The sequence below is a fragment of the Vulpes vulpes genome, chromosome 8 (genome assembly GCF_048418805.1).
Source record: "Vulpes vulpes isolate BD-2025 chromosome 8, VulVul3, whole genome shotgun sequence".
In the NCBI taxonomy this organism is placed as follows: Eukaryota; Metazoa; Chordata; class Mammalia; order Carnivora; family Canidae; genus Vulpes; species Vulpes vulpes.
In genome coordinates, this window is record NC_132787.1 from 1,016,182 (window position 1) to 1,035,846 (window position 19,665).

Consider the following 19,665-nt stretch of genomic DNA (forward strand, 5'->3'; position numbering starts at 1 on the left):
ACCCGCCCCGCCCTGCTCGGGAAGCCGCTTGCGTAACCGGGGGCGTTTGGCAACAGGCTTGCGGCCTGGCCTGGCCTGGTGGTGTGCGCCCCGGGGGTGAGGGGACGGATCAGGCCCGCAGGCCAGCGTCTCGGGGCACGGGAGCCGCGTGGAGGGGACGTGTGGCCGCGTGGTTCCCCCTCTGCCTGCTGCCCGGCAGAGGGGAGACTTGGGAGAAGGTGGGGCCCGGCCGTCCAGGCTCCCCGCCCCTGCTGACCACGCCGGCCAGGGAGGGACGGAGGGACGGAGAAGGCCGCTGCCTCTGCACAGCAGCGACCCAGGGGAGGCTGAGGGCCCAGCCCGCGCCCAGGGGCCCAGGGGCTGCAGGTGTCGCCGAGGCAGGTGTCACGGAGGCAGGCCCCTCCTGGGGCAGGTGGGAGAGGCAGCGCTGGCCTGCGAAGGCCTCCTCCCCCGGCCCAGCCCGCGCCATCCCGATCCGTGTGTCCCCCCAAACAAGCAGTGAACCCCTGCGAACGCTTCCATGAGCCCGGTGCTCCAGGGTGCAACGCCCCCCCCCCCCCCCACCGTGCTCTCGGGTCGCTCCCCCACCCAGCCCGGGCCTCCCCGCCTCGCCTACCCCCCATCATCCTCCACAGCTCAGCCCAGTTGCCGCCTCCTCCGGGAAGCCTTTCCTGAACCTGCGGAAATTCACCTGCGAAGCTGCTAGTATAGACCTTGCCCGGCGCAACTTCCCAACGAGGCTGTGAGTGGGGACGTGGCCCGCGGCACTCCTCCCTGTGTCCCTGTAGTACGCGACATCGTGGGCTCTCGATAAGCCCCCAAGCCCCCGTTGAGCGGACTAATGACTGCGGAGGCTGGTTACCCACTGTGGCGTCTGCGGCCACACCAGGGGCCTGAGCCAGTTTTCACTCCGTGTGTGTCCACTAGCTGCAACCTGATATCACTACTTCATCAGCCACAGGCGTGACTATCACCACCCCTCGCCCCGCCACACCACTGAGAGCTACATCTGGGCGCCCAGGTGCCAGGTGTGCGGCCCACGTTCACGCCCAGCTCATCAGGGGGTTCTGCGGCCCCACCTGCAGCGCCCCTGAAGCCGCGCGTCCCCTCCGGCTCTACATGCATCATGCGAGCAGGACCATGGTCTCCTGGGACAGAGCTGGAGCCCCAAGCACTTGACCTCGGGGTTGGGTGGCTGTTGACCCGTCCTCCTCCCCTCGCCAAGGCTTCAAGGAGGCCTCTTGGGTCGCTCGGTTGTGTTGCTGGTTGTGGAAGGTCCTGAGGGAGAACCGGGGTGCTGATGTGGAGGCGGCGGGGGCGGGGGGAACACTCGGAGGAGCTCTTATTTATCAACCAGGACAGAATATTTTCGTCATTTTAACAGTGAGCACGATCCTTTCGGAGAATGGCCCCCCTTTCGCTGGGGGCCAGCGCCGCCCATCTGCCTCCCAGTCTTTAACTGTTTCCAATAGAACTTGAATATTCTAAGAAGAAAAAATAGAGAAAACGTCTAAGCTGCAGCTGCAAGGACTGAAGCTAGACCTGGGGAGGACTTTCCTTACAGCTGAGAGCCACTGAAAGGAAGCTAGGAGGAAGCAAGCCTCCTCCAGTCTCTGGAGAGAGATGTTTGGCCTGGGCCTAGGGTGCGTGTTGGAGGCCGAGGGGTGACGGAGTGATTTCTGGGGATCCTTGCTGGCCTGAGACGGAGCCGCTCCAGGTGCTGGGGATGAACCTGATATCCCGCGCACATGTGCCGGCCGGCCCGGAGGGTGTGTGGCGGCCATGCGTCTGGGGTGCCCCGCCTGGGAGAAAGGAGGACAGAGGGCACCCAGGGCCCCTGTAAGAGGGGTGCATAATGTCCCTGCTGGGCGCCCCCCGCACACCTAACTCCCCTCACACACTGGCAACAAACCGGGCCAAGAAAGAGGCCTTTGTCCCAGGACATCTGAGGCTGCTGGGGGAGGGGACAAGCTGCAGGTGAAAGGACACATCAAAGCAGCACTGCCCCTCCTCCCCAAAACAGCTCCCTCGCCTCTCTCCCGGAACCCAGGCTTTCCTTAAATGAAAGCAATGCCCTAAATGCCCAGCTGCCCAAACAGCTGGGATGCAACACACTGGGTCCCTATCTCCCGCTGCCATTCACCTTGCCATGACTCGGTTTCCCTGCCCCGAAGAGAGTCAAGGGGGCAGAAGGAAGGAGGTTACGACTTGCATAAAGTCGAGAGGTCACCCGGGAGAGGGCCTCCAGGTTGGGATTCATCATGTGCCCCGGAGAAACGCAGGCCTGGCGGGCCTCCTGGGCTCCCCAGGGCCGGGGCGCTGGAGCCCCGAGTGCCCCCGCTGGCCCGAGCACCGTGGGGGCGGGGTGTGGGCAGAAACCACACCGGGCTCAAGTTTCCTCTCTTGGCCAGAAGGGGCAGGAGGAGAGGAGGGCCACGGGGAGAGGGGAGGAGGGTTGGAGGAAGGACGGAGAGCTCAGGCCCAGGTCTTCAGAGCGGAGGCTGGGGCGCCGCCGCGCTCCCCGTGCTCAGTGCTCAGGCCAGGCCTCGGCACCCAGCGCTCAGTGATGGCCCGGGGGCGGGGCGCAGCCCTCCCCTGTTTCCCGAGGTAGCGGGGATCGTCACCCCGGAGGTGTCAGCGCAGGCCCAGCCTCCCCAGCCTCCGCGCGGAGCCACGGCTCTCTCCTCACCCGGCTCGGACCCTGCCACAGGTGCCTGCGGGGTGGGGCGGGAGGCGGGTGCCCGGGGGCCAGGGACAAGCTGGGGATGTGGAGGTGGCGGCCCAGAGACTCAGCAGCTCCCCACACACCCCCAAGGGCCTCGGGCCTCCCCAGCGGCCCCCCTTAGGAGTGGACATCCAGGAATTCATCTGGGGGAAGAAGACCCAGATGGCTCCTTGAGCACCCGGGGACCCTCAGGGTGACCGGCTGCGGGGGGCGGCACGGTGGTCCTCTGGGCCACGGTCGTGGGGCTGGGGCACCCGGAGCCAGCCCACGGCACGGCCGCCCTGGGGGAGCGATGCTCAGGTGCGTGGTACCCATCCTGCTGTCCCATGTGGCCGCCGGGAAGCTCGGGAGGCGAGGAGCTGGGGCCGCCGCTGGCCTGGGGGGCGAGAGGCGCCAGGACGGGCAGGATGCGCCGTGGGGGGGGGGCTGTTGGGGCTTGGCCTCCCGTGGCCTTCCTGCCCCCACCCCCCGCTGCAGCCGGCAGGGCAGCCCTTCACCCTGGAGGTCCAGCAGCTCGGGAAGGAGGAGGCCGGCGGCAGCCGAAGAGAGAGGGGGGCGGCCGGTCTGGGGCCTGGGATTCTCTACTCCTTGGCCCCCAAACGGCTGGAGCTTGGTTTCTAGGGACCGAACGGGGATGGCACACACTTGTCCCTTTCTCCCTCGTTCCTATACACCTGTTGGAGTCTGGATCTCCCACTGATGATCTCTCTCTCTCTCTCTCCCCTTTTCCTCTGTTCTGTTTCTCTATTTACCTTCATGTGCCTCCCCCTCTTTTGGGATTGTTCCTACTATTTCTAAACAGCTTGCTCACCTGCCACTCCACGCCCCAGGTTTCGCCGATCCCTCCCCATCCTTTCATGGCTTCTGTTGATGCCCGGAGAGGTGGGTGGTCTAATAAACCTCAGAGCAGGATCCCAGAGGCCAGCACCCTCTCTGTCCCCTTCTCCCCGTCAAGGCATCTGCTCGCAGATGGTCCTCCTCTGGGATCCTTGGGTATAAGGCTCTGTGTCACTCTGTGAGTGCCCGGACCCTGCGGTACGAGCTCTCCGGGTGGGACCATCGGGGGGAGTATAGTCCCTGTAAATGGCTCCCGTCCTGCCTGGAACATGTTGGTGGGGAGGAAGAGGGCTGTGTGACCTCAAAGTGCAGGTCACACTGCAAAGTGGGAACAGTTTACTGTAAAGCTAAAGGGACGCAGGGAGGCCCGCTCGCTTTCCCGGGAGCCGTCATGCGTGCGTCCCCGGTGGTGGTCTGAGCAGTTCTGACTACAGCCTCCTCCCTGCTGTGTACCTGCCAGCCCCTGTGCCCTGGCCCCTTCCTTAGACAGGGAGGCTCCCAAGAGCCGGAGAGGCCTGTGCTGGTGGAGAGACCACCACCAAGCCCTGAGTGGCTGGGGAAGAGCACACGCTCCCCTGGGGCTGGTCCACGGCCTGCACCACACCGGCCGTTAGAGCTAATCCGGAGATTCTCATCAACTCCCTCCTTCCCGACCTTCCTGCCTCCAGGTCCCCCCGGGGACCCTTGTGGATTCTCATTTCCTTGTCCCAAAGGTTCAGGAGAGATTGAGCTCCTGGTCTCCATGAGAAGGGGCTGATACGGAGTCTCGGAGACCGGGGCAGCCCCGAGGGCAGCCTGCCTGGGTCCTGGGTTTGAAGCTAGGAGGCGTCTAGGGGTAATTCGCCAGGCTCTTTTCTGGCTTCGTGTTCTTCCCTGTAAACACAGAAGGTTGGACTAGTTCAGGGTTTTTCTAGGTGGGGTGGGGCTGTGCATCAGAAGCACCAGGCGCTTGTTAAGGAGCCCACCACTGGGTACCTGCACCTATGAATTCCATTCAGGAGGTCTGGGGTGCCTTGCGGGAGCCCGAGTTCCCACAGGCACAACAGGTGAGTGTGGCGCACAATCAAACTGGTGACTGCCCGAGCTGGGTGCCGCGGACCGCCTCCCTCAGCTAGGGTCGCCTCTGGTCCCGGGTCCGAGTCCAGGTCCGGGAAGAGGCTGAATGGGGAAGTGATTTGCCCCAAGGCAACCTTCGGGAGGCGCGAGAACCTGGTCTCCTGCCTCCTAGGGCAGGCTCCTGGTACTGCAGCTACGGGTCAGATCCAGGAAGACCCGAGGAGGGACCAAGGGAGGGGTGCAGGGTGAAGGGCTGTGAGGCAAGAGTCATTGTCCCTGCCCCCTGAACCCCTTCTCCATTCACTTTGCCTTTGGGCAATTTCCTCCAGAACCTGGGTGGGGGAGGGCGGGGTTCCGGTGTTGAAATGGCATCCTGGGCAGACGGACACACCCCACCCACTCTGCCCACTGCGAGGCCGCGCCACCCCGCTCCCAGCTCTGGGGGGCCGTAGGGCCGGGGGGCGGGGGCGGCCCCCTCAGGATAGCTTCTCTCCCTGAGTTTGCGGGAAACCAAGGAGCGGGCTGCACAGTAGATTGCGGGGATGGGCCATCCTAGTGGGGATCAAGGTGCTGCAGCTTGGGGCGATCCCGCCCCCCAGCCTGCCTGCCCTTCCTCTGGGGCAGCGATGGGGGCCGTGTCTGGCCCTAAGCTTCAGGGAGGCCCCGTGAAAACCCCTTGGATCCCTCCCAGGGGCAGGGAGAGCGGGCCCGGGAGGTGGGCTGAGAAGGGCCTGGAGGGCAGGTGACGCGGAGAGGGCTGGGGGCGCCTGAGAGCAGCCGCGGAAAAGGACCCGGGGCTCAAGCTGTGCACCTCGGGGCTTCATGGATGCGGAACAGGCTGAGAGCAGTGCCCGGCCTGGCCTGCCGGCCTCAGGCCCGGGGCCGCGGCAGCTCGAGCCCAGGTCAGGGAAGGTCGGCGGGGACGAGCCGAAGGGACAGTGCTTTTGAGGCTCTAGAGAGGCCTTTCTGAGAAGAGGAGAGAAGAGATTCCGCGGAAAGAACTGCATGAGGAGGAGGGCCACGGGCCGGCAGTGCGGGCCGGGGCGGGGGGCGGCGGGGGGCGGCGGGGCACAGGCCGTGGCCCGGCTTATCGGCCGTGGCTGCATTTCGGGCGACCTCCTGGGACGGGTGTGGGAGCCAGTCGCAGACTCAGGCCTGCAGGACAACCGCCGCTCTTGAACTCTTGACAGCGCGTCTAGGCCTCCGCGACGATTGTCCTATTACCTTAGGAACCCCGGCCGCCTGGCTGTGTGGGTTGGGGTATGGCCGAGATGACCCTGCAGGGACAGAGGACAGAGGTCCAGTGTCTCCAGAGACCATTCCTCCTCTGCTGCCTCCAGCTGATAAACCTCTTATCAGGCCCAAGCAGGGGAGCCCAGAGCCAGGAGAGGAGGAGAAGGCAGGGCTGCTATCAGCCACCAGGCCCGGGCCATATCTCGGAGCAGAGGAGGGGCTGTGTACTTGGCTCTTCCCACAACACGCTCCTGGGGGATCCCCAAGTGCTCATTCTCATCTTGGGAAGATGAGACAGAGGAGGAAAACTGAGGACAGAGGAGGAAAGCAGGAGTGATCCCTGATGTCGCCCCGGAAAATAGGGAAAAAAGTCCCCCGGAAGATCTGACTTCTGCCCTGGCCAGTGATACAGTTTTAGGGAGTAAGAAGAAGGGGAAAGGGAAGGCACCTTGCCTGAAAAGGAAGGTACAGACCTGCTGTGCTCGCAAGGACCTGTCTGCAGCCAGAGCAGGTGAGGTGGAGACCACACCACACGGACAGCCTCTGCAGCCCAAGGGGCTGGTCGACTGGGGGACCAGGGCGCGCCTTCTCTCCCGCGAGGCTGCGGGAGCTCTCCGTGGAGCCAGGACAAAGTGGCTGGTCCCTAGCACGAGAGGCCTTAACCTGTTTCTCCTTTTTAAAACTTATTTATTCTTTACCCTGTTTCTCCTTTGACACAGGTTCCTGGGGACTTTGGGCTTTAAGGACGCTGGACCAGGCCCTGGCCCAGTAGGATGCCCCCGTGTCCTCCCCAGCAGAGCAGGGACAGGGGGACACAGTTGCCCACTCCAGAGCTGGGCGAGATGGAGCTGACTTGGCAAGAGATCATGTCCATCACTGAGCTGCAGGTGACTGGGGGGACCCAGGGGAGGGGAGAGCTGAGGAGCAGGGAGTCTGGCTGGGGCTGAGCAGGGGGCTGGAGCGAGCGGGGAATGTTCCAGACACTGGAAAAGGAAGGGCTGGGGTAGGAGGGCGACCTGGACCAGAGGTGCGGAAGAGCAGGGCAAGGAGTGGTGGCGAAGGAAGGATCTGATTGGCCGCGTAGGCTCTCAGCAGCCCCTCCCCTCCCATCTCTCTAGCCCACCTGGGCCGCCTGCCTTCGCTCACCTTCGTCCCTTCTGAACTCCCTCTCCTCCAGCCCTGCCCATCTTCTCCCCTCATTGCCTCCCCCTGCCCTCAGATGCTGGGCCCCTTTCCCTCAGGTAGCAGAGCAGTAGTTCAGGGGCCTGGGGAAGGAGGGGGTCAGACTATGACAGGGTCCTTGCCTCCTGCCAGTTGGACAAAGGGGTGTCTGTTGGCCTAACAATGATGCCTTTGTCCCCGGCTGGGCTGGAGCACGGTGGCTCCTCGATGTGGGTTGGGGGCCCTGTTTCCAGCATGTTCCCTCCTTCTCTCTGCACCTGGGCAGGGACAGAGGGCCTGGGGAGGAGAGGGTAGTGCGAGTGCCGGCTCCCCAAGGTGCCTCTCAGCCCCCAGACCTAGCCCTCTGCCCCCCGCTTCTCTGCCCTGCCATCTGCCCTAAACCCTCCTCGTGCTCAGCAGCTCCCCCTGCCGGGTGCCAAGGGCATGGCCAGCGTCTGAACTTGACCCTTTGACCCTAGATAACCACAGCAGGAAAGGGTTCTGGGGGGGTCATCACAGATAACAATTGTCTTGTCTTCTTGAAGGAAAGAAAGGAAAACGAGCCTTTTCAAACTTGGGTGAGAACTTCCCCTGAAGAGCGGGAGATTCCATAGCGTTGCGGCGTTAGGTAGTCCTTCCCGGAGTCTGACCTGGGGACTGCCGCTCCTGTTTAAGCTTTTTAAAGCTGCTTTCTACTTGGAATAGCGGCACTGCAGCCTTACGAGAGGCTTTGCATGGTGTTTTGCACCTCTCTGTTCCCGTTATGTCACCGCACCTTTCAGGAGGACCCAGCTGGTTCTCCTCCTCAGCCTGTCCTCAAACCTCTGCGTGTTTTCTTGCAGGGCCTAAATGCTCCAAGTGAGCCGTCGTTTGAGACCCCAGCCCCAGCCCCATACCCTGGGCCCCCGCCGCCCCCGACTTACTGCCCCTGCTCGATCCATCCAGATGCTGGCTTCCCCCTTCCTCCAACACCTTACGAGCTCCCAGCAGCCGCCTCTCATGTCCCAGACCCGTCGTACTCCTACGGCAACATGGCCATACCGGTCTCCAAGCCCCTGAGCCTCTCGGGCCTGCTCAGTGAGCCCCTCCCAGATCCCTTGGCTCTCCTGGACATCGGCCTGCCAGCGGGGCCCCCGAAGCCCCAAGAAGACCCAGAATCTGACTCGGGATTATCCCTCAACTATAGTGACGCTGAATCTCTAGAGCTGGAGGGGACGGAGGCTGGTCGGCGGCGCGGCGAGTATGTAGAGATGTACCCAGTGGAGTATCCCTACTCACTCATGCCCAACTCTTTGGCTCACCCCAACTATGCCTTGCCACCTGCAGAGACCCCCCTAGCCCTAGAACCCTCCGCAGGCCCTGTGAGGGCCAAGTCCACGGCCCGGGGGGAGGCGGGGAGTCGGGATGAGCGTCGGGCCCTGGCCATGAAGATTCCCTTCCCGACGGACAAGATCGTCAACCTGCCGGTGGATGACTTTAACGAGCTGTTGGCCCGGTACCCGCTGACGGAGAGCCAGCTGGCCTTGGTCCGGGACATCCGACGGCGGGGCAAGAACAAGGTGGCGGCCCAGAACTGTCGCAAGAGAAAGCTGGAGACCATCGTGCAGCTGGAGCGGGAGCTGGAGCGGCTGGGCAGCGAGCGGGACCGGCTGCTCCGCGCCAGAGGGGAGGCCGACCGGACCCTGGAGGTCATGCGCCAGCAGCTGACGGAGCTGTACCGGGACATCTTCCAGCACCTGCGGGACGAGGCAGGCAACAGCTACTCCCCCGAAGAGTACGCCCTGCAGCAGGCCGCCGACGGGGCCATCTTCCTGGTGCCCCGGGGGACCAAGGTGGAGGCGGCGGACTGAGGGCGGGCCGGCCCGGGAGGTCTTAACTCCCTTCCGACGAGGGTGCTCCCTAGCAGGAGGAGCGCTCGAGAGCAGGAGGGCCGAGGGGAACCCAGCATTTGGAGGTCCGAGGCGGGTCGGCAAGGCTTGCCTCAGGGGCAGTGATTGCGGGGGGCTGGACTCTCTTCCGTGATCCGGCTTCGTGGATCTCCAGCCTCCACGTCCTGTTTGAGCTTCGCTACATAAAGCGCTCTACACGCACACGAACCTTCCGCTGTGTCTTCTTCTCAGGAGAGGGCGGTGAGACGGAGGAGCCCTCAGCGCTCAGCGCCGGGCAGTGGTGGAGAGGGGGCCTGCCGGGCTCCTTGCTGCCCCTGCACCTCTGGGAGACAGGTGCGCAAGACCTTTGGGCTTGGGCAGCACGGTCCACCCCCTCCCCTCCTTCTTCAGAGCCGGGGTCACGCATGATCTGAGGGGCCCACTCCCTGGCGACCCACTATTTAGGGGGTGGGGGCTGCTGCCAAAGCTGGCTTTACCCCCTGTGCAAGATCCTGAAGCTCAGGCCTCTCCTTTCCCAATCTCCGGAGCACAGAGAAGTCCAGGATACCGCGGGCCTTCTTCCTGTTCCCTCCCGCCCACTTGTAGGACTTGCTCGTCCTCGTGCACTAGAGCTCTCGGAAGACTGAGATGCTCTTAAGTGGAATGCATTTTTTTTTAATAAAGATTTTATTTATTCATTCATGAGGGACACAGAGAGAGGACCCCGGGGTCATGCCATGAGCCGAGCCGAAGGCAGACGCTTCATAGACTGAGCCACCCAGGTGCCCCTCAAGGGATTTCAAACCCGAGTCTGGGCAAGCCCTGCTCCCTGGTGTAGGATATGCCTTTTGGTGAACTTTTCTCTTGGTTGTAGTAGATGCACTACCCCATTGTTTGGGGGCCTCCCTTTTCTAGAGCCTCAAAGAACTAGGGCATTTTTTCCTTGAAGCAGAACATGACTAAGTTCCAAAATCCAAGTCCAATCAAACTTCTCAGACCCTACACTTTAATCTTCCGGGTTGGCGTTGGGTGGTTCCTGATCTTTTCAGTCACTGCAATAGATCTTTGGGGTATTTTACTTTTATTTACACTTCAATTTTACTAGCTCCATTCCAATGGGGAAAACGTCCAAATTCTGGTAGTTTTGAGACATGAAATCAGACATCAAAGGTGTGGAATTGTTATGCTTAGATTCTCAAAATGGGGCAGCCCGGGTGGCTCAGCGGTTTAGTGCCGCCTTCAGCTCAGGATGTGATCCTGGGGTCGGGACCGAGTCCTACGTTGGGCTCCCTGCATGGAGCCTGCTTCTCCCTCTGCCTGTGTCTCTGCCTCTCTGTCTCTCGTGGATAAATAAAATCTTTAAAAAAAAAAAAAAAAGGTTCTCAAAATGTGGTCTCCTAGATTAGGGAATGAAAGCAACAGAAAGCCTCAGATTCCTAATAGATCTGCTAAGTTCAACTTGTCAACCTTACTTTCTTAAAAAATTGAAAATGCAGGATCAAGTTGCAAAGGGCAGTGCCTGGGTGAGCTGTTTAGCAACTCAGTTAGTTCACTTAGGGATGCCAAGCCAAGTTTTCACTTCTAGGCAAGCTCACAAGGGGGTAGTTCAGACCATTATTCAGTGCTTCCTGAGCACCTATTCTAGAACTGTTCTAGGCACTGGAGATACAAAAGGGGAAAATGCTCCATTCTAAAGATACATCGAAGCGAGTAAGACCACCATAAACACAGAACCTACATAGCCTAAAGTTAAAGGTGAACATGGGTTTTGTAGGACCTGGGTTCTGTTCCGGAGGTTGCAAGAACTGGAGCCAGGTCACCTTCATTTAAAAAGTACAGAACCTGGGACGCCTGGGTGGCTCAATGGTGGAGTGTCTGCCTCACTCAGGGTATGATCCAAGCTCCAGGATTGAATCCCACATCGGGCTTCCTGCAGGGAGCCTGCTTCGCCCTCTGCCTGTGTCTCCCATGAATAAAGCAAACTTACTAACATCCTGTATTTACTTGTAAAGCACGTAGTGAAGGACATGGAATGTAACCGAAGCATGACCTTTTATTCTAGTGGCCCTGTCCTTCTAAACCATTATTGTGAGAAACTTAGTAACTTCAAGTCACAAAGGGAATTAGATTCTTACAGTGGTAGATCACCTACACATGCACACCTAAGTTGAAAATTGAAGCTGGACGATCCTTTTTTGAAGACAGAAGGGTTAAGCATTCACCAGGTGGTTGAATTACTGCTTCATTATTTTTGGATCACTTTTAAGAAATTTAAAAACTGGGCAGCCCAGGTGGTTCAGTGGTTTTACGCTGCCTTCAGCCCAGGGTGTGATCCTGGAAACCCAGGATCGAGTCCTGTGTCGGGTCCCCTGCATGGAGCCTGCTTCTTCCTCTGCCTGTCTCTCAAATAAATCTTTCAAAAACACCCAAAACCTTAAAACTTCCTGCTCTCTGCAGATTCCCCTTAACTTTGTTTCAGATTTTTTGAAATCAGAGATAGCTGGCCAATAAATACTTGTGGAAGGCAGCCCCGGTGGCTTAGTGGTTTGGCACTGCCATTGGCCCAGGGTGTGATCCTGGAGCCCCGGGATCAAGTCCCACACTGGGCTCCCTGCATGGAGCCTGCTTCTCCCTCTTCCTGGGTCTCTCTCTGTCTCCAATAAAATCTTTGGGGGAAAAAAAAAAAACACAAAACAAAACAACTTGTGGGGCAAATGTAAACAGCTTACTTCTAACTAGGCCAAGATTTACCCCTACAGTTTAGAGCCAGCTTGGTTTCACTAATCATGCTGCTGATGGGATAATCTTTTAACATAGTATTAGAACCACTTTGGGGGCAGCCCCGGTGCGGTGGTGCAGTGGTTTGGTGCTGCCTGCAGCCTGGGGTGTGACCCTGGAGTCCCAGGATCGAGTCCCACTTCTGGCTCCCTATATGGAGCCTGCTTCTCCCTCTGCCTGTGTCGCTCATGAATAAATAAAATCTTAAAAATAAATAGAACCACTTTGGGACACCCAGTTGGGTTCAGGCTGTGATCCCAGGGGATCCTGGGATCAGAGTTCCACATTGGGTTCCCCTGCAGGAAGCTCACTTCTTCCTTTGTCGGTCTCTCTCATGAATAAATAAAATTTCGGGGGGGGGGCGGGGGAGAGGAACCACTGCCATTCCAAAACGCTGAATGCTACCTATTTTTGGAAAAAAGGAGCACTCCCAACAACCCAACTGTTCCTCCCTGATCTCAACTTCAACCTGATTAAGGAATTTATGTTGTCCCACCTTTCTTTACATACCCAAGATCTTAGTTGTTCCTTTAGGTTTAAAAGGATCCAAGGAAGCATTAGTAAGGTATGAAGGAGAAAAATCTTCAATTCTAAAAAAAAAAAATTGATTTGCCATATTATGAAGGGGGGGGGGGAAGGAAACAAGAGACAGAACCAAGTTACAAAGTATTTATTAAAAAAGTCCATTCACAAAACTGAATGATTAATTCAAGCTGCAGAGCAGCTAACAACTGCATGGCAGTGAAAATGAGGTGCATAGTGGCTCAGATTAAAGGTTGTCCTCATTAAGGATGTTCCTGCAAGGAAAAAAAAAGTTATTAAGTGTTTACAGAAGCGCTTGAAAAATTCTACAATTATAGTCAGATTTTGTTTAATGGGAACCCAATTACTTTAAATACTTTTTGCCAGCTACGGGAGACAGATCCCATTTTTTGGGTTCCCAGGCACAATTTGTCATTCTCTACTTTGGCAATTACCAAGCACTCTTGCTGACAATTAAGTTTATAAAAGGCTTACCTTTTAGCCATAAATTTGTATGGATGAGTTTCTGAAAATTTTTTTTTTTAAAGAGAGTTGATTAGCCTGGAGTAGCAGACTCCTCCCTAGAAAAGTAAACAACCTTTAGAACTAGCTTTTCTGAGACCAACTCCCAGATCAGGGTAAATCCCCCACCCCCCAAAATTAATGGTCCACCCTCCCTCCCACCATGTTTTGGGGAAGATTATAATGCATTACTTTGAGCCATTGTTTTAATGAAATGGGTTAAAGGAAGGTAGGAAATAAAATTAAAAGGGCAAAAATATATTGTCACAATAGAATTAAGTGTTCACTTCCTTCATTTGGGAGCCAAGTCTAGGGTGTCCATTTAAAACAACTGATCTCCAGAAAAGCCAGTTCAGCTTAACTGGACTAGTTTTGGCTCAATATATTAAGGAAAATGTAACAGAAAACTGGAATTTAAGTAACACTATATGGATGTAAGTAAAATCTGTTCTTACCTACCAGCATAGCAATAAAACCTTTTCTCCTGGTTCTGACTGCTAGTCCTAAGAGTCAGGTGTGCCTTACTCTTGTCTGCCTCCTTTCTGGCGATGGTCACTGAAACTTCACTCCCTCCTAGCTTTCATGGAGCGTGCCGTGGCCTGCCCCTGGCTTATCTGTACTCCACATACCACAAGTGTCTACTCTCAGCTGTAGAGTGTCTGAGCTCGGAGCCATTCGCGCTATACTTGCTAGCAGTTCCTAGAAGCTGAACATCTCTCCTGGATCTTTAAAGGCATTGTCACGAATCCTGAGGTATCTGCAAACTCCCTCAATAGTTAAGGTTCCACCTGCCATTGCAAACTCAGCCAATATCAAACTCATGGAACTATCACCCATGCTTTCCCACCCTCCTCCCCCCCACTCCACACCCACCCTCCTCCCCAAACTTCCAAGTAACACACCCACGGGATGGAATACACAATCCTAGTGATAAACAATTCTCTATGCTACCAGGTACAATGGCACTGAAATTGAGGGTACCAAAGGGAGGGCTCAAAAGAACCTATGTAACAAATAACAATGATTGGATATTAACTGTAAAAGGCTTTAGAAATCATTTTCTATACAATTAACATTTTAGGATGGTTGTGTGATGTACCATATTTAAAGGAAAACTGCAGTTAACGTGAATATAATAAGGTTCCTCACCATCTGCAGAATTTTAATGTCCAAACAGGTTTAAGTAGTATGGGATTATTTGTAAACCTCAATTATGGACCCACCCACCAGAACAAAATGTAACTGCTGTTTTCCTTTAATGTAAACCTGGTTTTGTATTAAAAATAAGATATTCTTACTGGTGCTGGTCAGTTTAAAAAGGTCTCCCAAACACTTCTAATCTGTGGACTTATGGGGTGGCATTAGCCAGCAGCTGGTTTCTATTCTCTGGCAGAGTTTTGAACTTGAATTGTGATAGAAGCATTCAACATTATGAGGGGTAGTGGGTAGGGAAAAGTCCAAAGCTCTGCCAGTCCCAAATCCATACAGTTGTCATTCCATTCAAGAGAATATTAAATCGTTTATTGATTACACATGATAATGGACGATACACAAGCTTTAATCCCATCTATAATTTTATCTGATACCATAATTCAATTTAGATATATTGCATAGGATGTGCCAACAATCATAATAACCAAATAAACTCCAGGACTTTGCTTGGGTGACCCTTTTAACGGTGAACTCCAGGTCACAACACATTAACTGTCAGTTCAACCACACCAAGGTTTGTGGAAACAATGGCTTCTGTGCCCAAGCAGGTTGCAAATAAATTTCGAGTGGAACCTGGCATCACCCTGAAGGAATTCTAACTTCACACTGTTGGGGTAGTTTACCAAGATGGCTTCAGAGTAGACTAACTTTACACAGCACATTTAAAAAAAGACACATTTATTCAGCGTCATGATCAGACTATTACATTTAGCAATCAACAGCATGGGTGCAAAAAAAAAAATCTACATTAAAACCCTTTGTTGGAATGCTTTACACTTTCCACAGAACAGAAACTAAAATAACCTGTTATACAATTAGTCACAAATACAGTCCTCGAGTTTTTTGCCCATACACATGAGTATTGTCTAAAACATGTCTTCTTTGTAGCAGCTAGGCCCTGCCACCACTGTGCTTGGCTGAGTTCACAAATCTGTTGTAACCTGTAGCTTCCCTGTCACTTCTCTGGCTCTCCTCTCCTGCTAAGCTTTGTTTCCTGTTGAACAATATGGAATAAAGTTGTTAATCTAAACATATTAAGACTCAAGGCTACAATCCAATAGCAAGTTTTGTTTCCCACAAATTTTGCTGATCTGAATATTAACATCCACAATTTTACTGCAATTATAATGTTAACTATGTTGCACTGCTCAGCTACATTAGGGTTACTGGGTTCAATATCATTTACAAAAATTAACTTAAAACATAAAAGGGTGTTTACTTACCTGGCAGTAATTAAAACCTTCTGCCACTGCCATAGCTGCTGCTGCTGCTGGAACCGCCATAGCCACCTAAAACATAATTTGCCCCTTTAAGCTTTGGAAGCACCAACAGTAAGATTTTTTTAATATAAGGGGCAGTAAAAGTTCAAATTTTCAGGTCTGAGCTCACAAGACTTTCCCAATTTGATTGCAAATTGCCTGTCACTTAAATTTCCTAAAGGCTTTAACATACTCTACTGGTATTTATAAATACCTAACACTCCCAACAGCGCATATATACGATACCTTGGTTTCGTGGTTTGGCAAAGTATTGGCCTCCACCACCATAGGGGCCAGAGCTTCTGCCTCCAAAATTTCCTCCTTTCATGGGTCCAAAATTTGAGGATTGATTGTTGTAATTGCCAAAATCGTTATAGCTTCCGCCACCTCCAAAGTTGCTTCCTAGGAATGGAAAGAGGGCCTGTTACTTGAAGATGGTAGTTCTGAATTCTATTTAGTGCTCATAACAAACAAAAAAAGCTGCAGGATCTGCTTTGCCTTCCTCCCAAACTCTGGTTGCTCCAATCACCTATTTCATCCTTTTCTGGGCAAGGCACTAAGTTGAATAATCCAGTGTTTTTAAAAAGATTCACCCACAAATAAATTATCATGGCGTTAACAGATCATATTCTCTAGCCTCAAAGGCTTGTACCCATCCAGGGCACTGCAAACACAGGCTGGATCTATCAACTAAGTGCCTAAGATCCCAAAGGAGTCATATACTAAATCCTGCTGGAAACTAATCTAATTCTGATTAAAGGCACCACTATCCACTTATCCATCTATCTTATTTGGGAGTGAGGCGGCCCCAGCTTAAAGCTAGGAGGAGGTAGCATTAGCAAGCCCATTAAAAAATACCATGCATCGTACCACATAATGCTTTTTAAGAGCATTAAATCCCCTTAGGGACATAAACTCTAAAGGGCTAATCTAGCTTTTGCACCAAGTACTTGGATCACTGGATACCTACCACTACCACCGCCATAGCCGCCTCCGCCTCCTCCGTTGTTATAGCTGTCATAGCTGCCACTCCCGCCATAGCCACTGCCCTGGTTTCCATAACCCTGTCCACCACTTCCATAGCCTCTGCTTCCTCCAGAGTAACCAGGGCCGCCTCCTCCATAACCACCTACAAGAATACAATTCTTCTCAATAAGACAAAAGTATTTCACAGTCAAAACCTGTGCAAGTGTAATGCCTAAAAGCCTGCTCACAGCATGCTGTTATCAGAGCTGTTTATCATGCACTAGTTTAGCTCTAACCTAGTCTAAAAGTTGCCAAACGAAACTTCACCTATATATTCCTTAAAACAAACTTACCGTCATTACCAAATCCATTATAGCCATCCCCACTGCCACCGTATCCACCACCACCTCGACTGCCACCGAAGCCACCTGGAAGAAAGTAGAGTTTTAAACCACCGTGAAGTGTACCGTTGTCTTAAAGCTGAATTCTATAAAGATACTTCCTGCGTTACAAAAATGATCCCAATGTTGATTTTAGCTTTCTGGTTAGTGAAAAGCCAGATCTACACTTGGATAAAATTTAAGCCAGGAGTTAATCTACCACAGATCGCAGAGGAAAAAGGGACCTGGGGATAATCAAATTATAAATTTATTGTTAACTTTTAGTGGTAAACTTACCTCGACCACTGAAGTTCCCTCCACGACCAAAGTTGTCATTCCCACCAAAACCACCTCCACGACCACCACCAAAGTTTCCAGAACCACTTCGGCCTTAAAAAAACACAAGTTTTAAATGTTACATTATACGGATTGGAGAATCACTCAGTTACCTGTACGGGTTAATCGAACAAACGCACCTCTTTGGCTGGATGAAGCACTAGCCATCTCTTGCTTCGATAGGGCTTTCCTTACTTCACAGTTGTGGCCATTCACAGTATGGTATTTTTGAACTAAAAAAAAAAAAAAATCCAAGAGAACATGATCTCAGGCTTTAGAACGTAACACGGACTTCAGAAGCGTAGCAAAGAGCATGCCCAACACTTACTGACAATCTTGTCTACAGAGTCGTGGTCGTCAAAGGTCACAAAAGCAAAACCTCTCTTTTTGCCACTGCCTCGGTCAGTCATGATCTCAATCACTTCAATTTTCCCATACTGTTCAAAATAATCTCTTAGATGATGTTCTTCAGTGTCTTCTTTAATGCCACCGACAAAAATCTTTTTCACAGTTAAGTGGGCACCGGGTCTTTGAGAATCCTATTGTGGGAGGAAAAAAAAAACCCAATTCCGTTATTTACACCGACCAAGTCACCCCTAACCAAGATCACTAAAAAGCGTGCCAGGAGCCCGAAACGCGAGGTCTCGTTGGCGGCCTGCTTCTGCGTCTGCCAAGAAGGAACAACCGTCGCTCACCTCTCGGGAGACAGCCCTCTTTGGTTCCACGACTCTTCCGTCCACCTTGTGCGGCCGGGCGTTCATGGCCGCGTCCACCTCCTCCACGGTGGCGTACGTGACGAACCCAAAGCCTCTGGAGCGCTTGGTGTTGGGGTCTCTCATTACCTGAAAAGTGAACTCCCTGAATACTGAGAACCCCGGAACTCCTCACGCTGAGTTACAAATTAAAAAAAGGAAAAAAAAAAAAAAAAAGCGCCCCCCCCCCCCCCACGACGCCCTCCGGCTCCCCCGGGCCGCCACACGTGCATCCCCTCCCGCGAGCGCCTCCGCGGCTGGGACCACCCCTTCCGGCGCCGGCCGGCTCTCCGCCCCAGTCCCGTGAACCGCCGTCGGAGCAGCGGAAACCACGTCGCGCACCACGTCGCTCCCCGGGCCCTCCGCCTCCGGCACGTCTTACCACACAGTCCGTAAGCGTCCCCCATTGCTCAAAATGGCTCCTCAGACTCTCATCGGTCGTTTCGAAGCTCAAACCTCCGATGAAGAGCTTCCGCAGCTGCTCGGGCTCTTTGGGAGACTAGGAGCGGGGACACAGCGCGTTACGTGGCGCGCCTAACGCCCAGCCCCGTCCCGTTGGGGGGAAAATCCTCGACAGCAGCGTTACAGGGCACGTATTGTTCCCTCGGGTTACGGGAGGCCACGTGCTTCTCCCCTCGGGGGGGACCGGGCGGTGGGGGCTGGGAGGCCGCGGGCGCATGCGCCCCGACTCTCCCTCCGACGCACGCGCAACAAAAGGACTAGGCTGGACGGACGCCTAAGCGGCGGGGAACTACGGCTGCTCTGGAAGAAACTCGCTCCCGGAGACTCGATGAAGCAAAACCCGTCGAATGCGCCCGCGAGTTCTGCCGGGAGGGCGCAGCCCGGCGCGACAGCCAAGCGCTGCAGGACGGCGGCCTCATGGCGACGACGAGGACAAAATGGCGACCTCAACTTTGGGAGGGGAAGGCCCTGGCGGCCGCCGAAGCGCTGCCGAACGGGCTGGCGCGAGCAGCCACGCCAGGCCGCGTCCTACGGGACCCAGGGAAGGGGCGAGGAAGGAAACTAGGCGGGAGACAGCGTGTTACTCACCTCTGACTTAGACATGACGGCGGTGGGAGGGGAGACTTTAACGATGCTTACTCGGCGGCGTCCAGGGGCAGAAAGGAGTAATCTAACGAACGTATCTGCCAGCCTACCTTCGGCCTCGCTTTTTTATCCCGCCTCCTCGCTTTAGGCATTGGTAGACTCCGCCCCTGAGCGCCTCTGATTGGATGTTTGCGATAGCCTCCCCCTGCTATTGGTCTATAGTCCCGCACTGGGGCGCAACGTCATCCGCCTGGGCGTTCTACGCAGGCTCCGCCCCTTAAGGTCTATTGGTTCCCGGGTAATATTATTCTTCAGTCCTGCGATTGGCTCGCCAACCAGTCATTCATATTTGAACGAACCTAAGGTATTTAAATGAATTTTCAATCCATTCGGCCCCGAAATTATGTTCCGCTCAGTTGGCGAAGCACCGCTAATACTATATATTACGAACGAGGTTATCAGGTGATTTTCCTTTTTTTTTTTTTTTTTTTTGGCAACGACCGCCCGCCGGGCGCATGTGTAGTAAAATGGCGAGTTTACGCAGGCGCACTAACAAGTTCCGCTCGGCGCCTGGAGCACGTGAAATGGCGGGCGGGAGACGGCGGCGGATCTACGGCGCCTGCGTAGTGGCGGGAGTCGCGCCCCGCTTTGCGCAGGCGTAATGGGCGGAGAAAGGGTCCGGTCCCAGGATTGGTCGCGCAGGCGCAGGGAAGGATCCGTTTTGGCGGGCGGTTGGCGTTGCGCAGAAGGCGGCGGCGGCGGCGTCCCGTGGTCCGGCCTCGCCGCAGAGGAACAGGGGAGACGTTGGCGCGAGTGACCGGTCTCGATTCCGGGTAAGCGGCGGATCGTCTCGCCTACTCGTACGAGGTGTTGAACTGACTCCAATTGGGCCCGTTATTGTGTGAAATGAATGGAGCGCGGGGTGGGGGCTCGTAAAGGGGGAGCGCTGGCTTCAGCCAACCAATGGCCGGCGGGGGCGGGATGTCTGCCGGCCGGGTCCGCGGCCCGAGT

At 55.0% G+C, this 19,665-nt stretch overlaps 3 protein-coding genes across 14 annotated transcripts in view; 2 read left to right on the top strand and 1 right to left on the bottom strand.

The window, feature by feature from the left end:
* The first annotated feature begins 2,409 nt into the window (after positions 1-2,409).
* NFE2 (nuclear factor, erythroid 2) lies at positions 2,410-10,872 on the top strand. Of its 5 annotated transcripts, none has more exons than XM_072765134.1 (3): positions 2,410-2,710; positions 6,571-6,738; positions 7,855-10,872. In XM_072765134.1, exons 2-3 carry the CDS (start codon positions 6,625-6,627, stop codon positions 8,860-8,862), a joined length of 1,122 nt encoding a protein of 373 aa, XP_072621235.1. In that variant the 5' UTR covers positions 2,410-2,710; positions 6,571-6,624; the 3' UTR covers positions 8,863-10,872. The 5 variants fall into 5 exon arrangements, with proteins under 5 accessions (XP_072621235.1, XP_072621236.1, XP_072621237.1 ...); XM_072765135.1 differs by having other exon boundaries at positions 7,558-9,105; XM_072765136.1 differs by having other exon boundaries at positions 2,469-2,710; positions 7,958-9,105.
* A 1,441-nt stretch (positions 10,873-12,313) lies between these two features.
* On the bottom strand, positions 12,314-19,616 carry HNRNPA1 (heterogeneous nuclear ribonucleoprotein A1). 6 transcript variants are annotated; one of them, XR_012002836.1, is made up of 12 exons: positions 18,658-18,791; positions 17,990-18,106; positions 17,551-17,697; positions 17,184-17,394; positions 16,996-17,088; positions 16,817-16,909; positions 16,493-16,567; positions 16,144-16,302; positions 15,420-15,575; positions 15,138-15,203; positions 12,676-12,761; positions 12,314-12,455 (listed from the first exon to the last, which is right to left on the bottom strand). XR_012002836.1 is itself a non-coding variant. In XM_072765133.1 (10 exons), the coding sequence occupies exons 1-9, from the start codon at positions 18,670-18,672 to the stop codon at positions 15,148-15,150; spliced, it is 963 nt and encodes a 320-aa protein (XP_072621234.1). In that variant the 5' UTR covers positions 18,673-19,616; the 3' UTR covers positions 12,314-14,908; positions 15,138-15,147. The 6 variants fall into 6 exon arrangements, 2 of the variants coding, with proteins under 2 accessions (XP_072621234.1, XP_025843528.1); XR_012002835.1 differs by having other exon boundaries at positions 12,676-14,908; XR_012002838.1 differs by lacking the exon at positions 16,144-16,302 and having other exon boundaries at positions 18,658-19,616.
* CBX5 (chromobox 5) overlaps positions 19,334-19,665 on the top strand; it is a 37,357-nt gene continuing 37,025 nt past the window's right edge. Inside the window, exon 1 of one of the 3 annotated variants that reach the window (XM_025987762.2) lies at positions 19,334-19,487. The gene's annotated coding sequence lies outside the window, so the exon portion shown is untranslated. The remainder of the gene's footprint in view (positions 19,488-19,665) is intronic. The other 2 variants (XM_025987766.2, XM_072765140.1) reach the window with 2 other exon arrangements.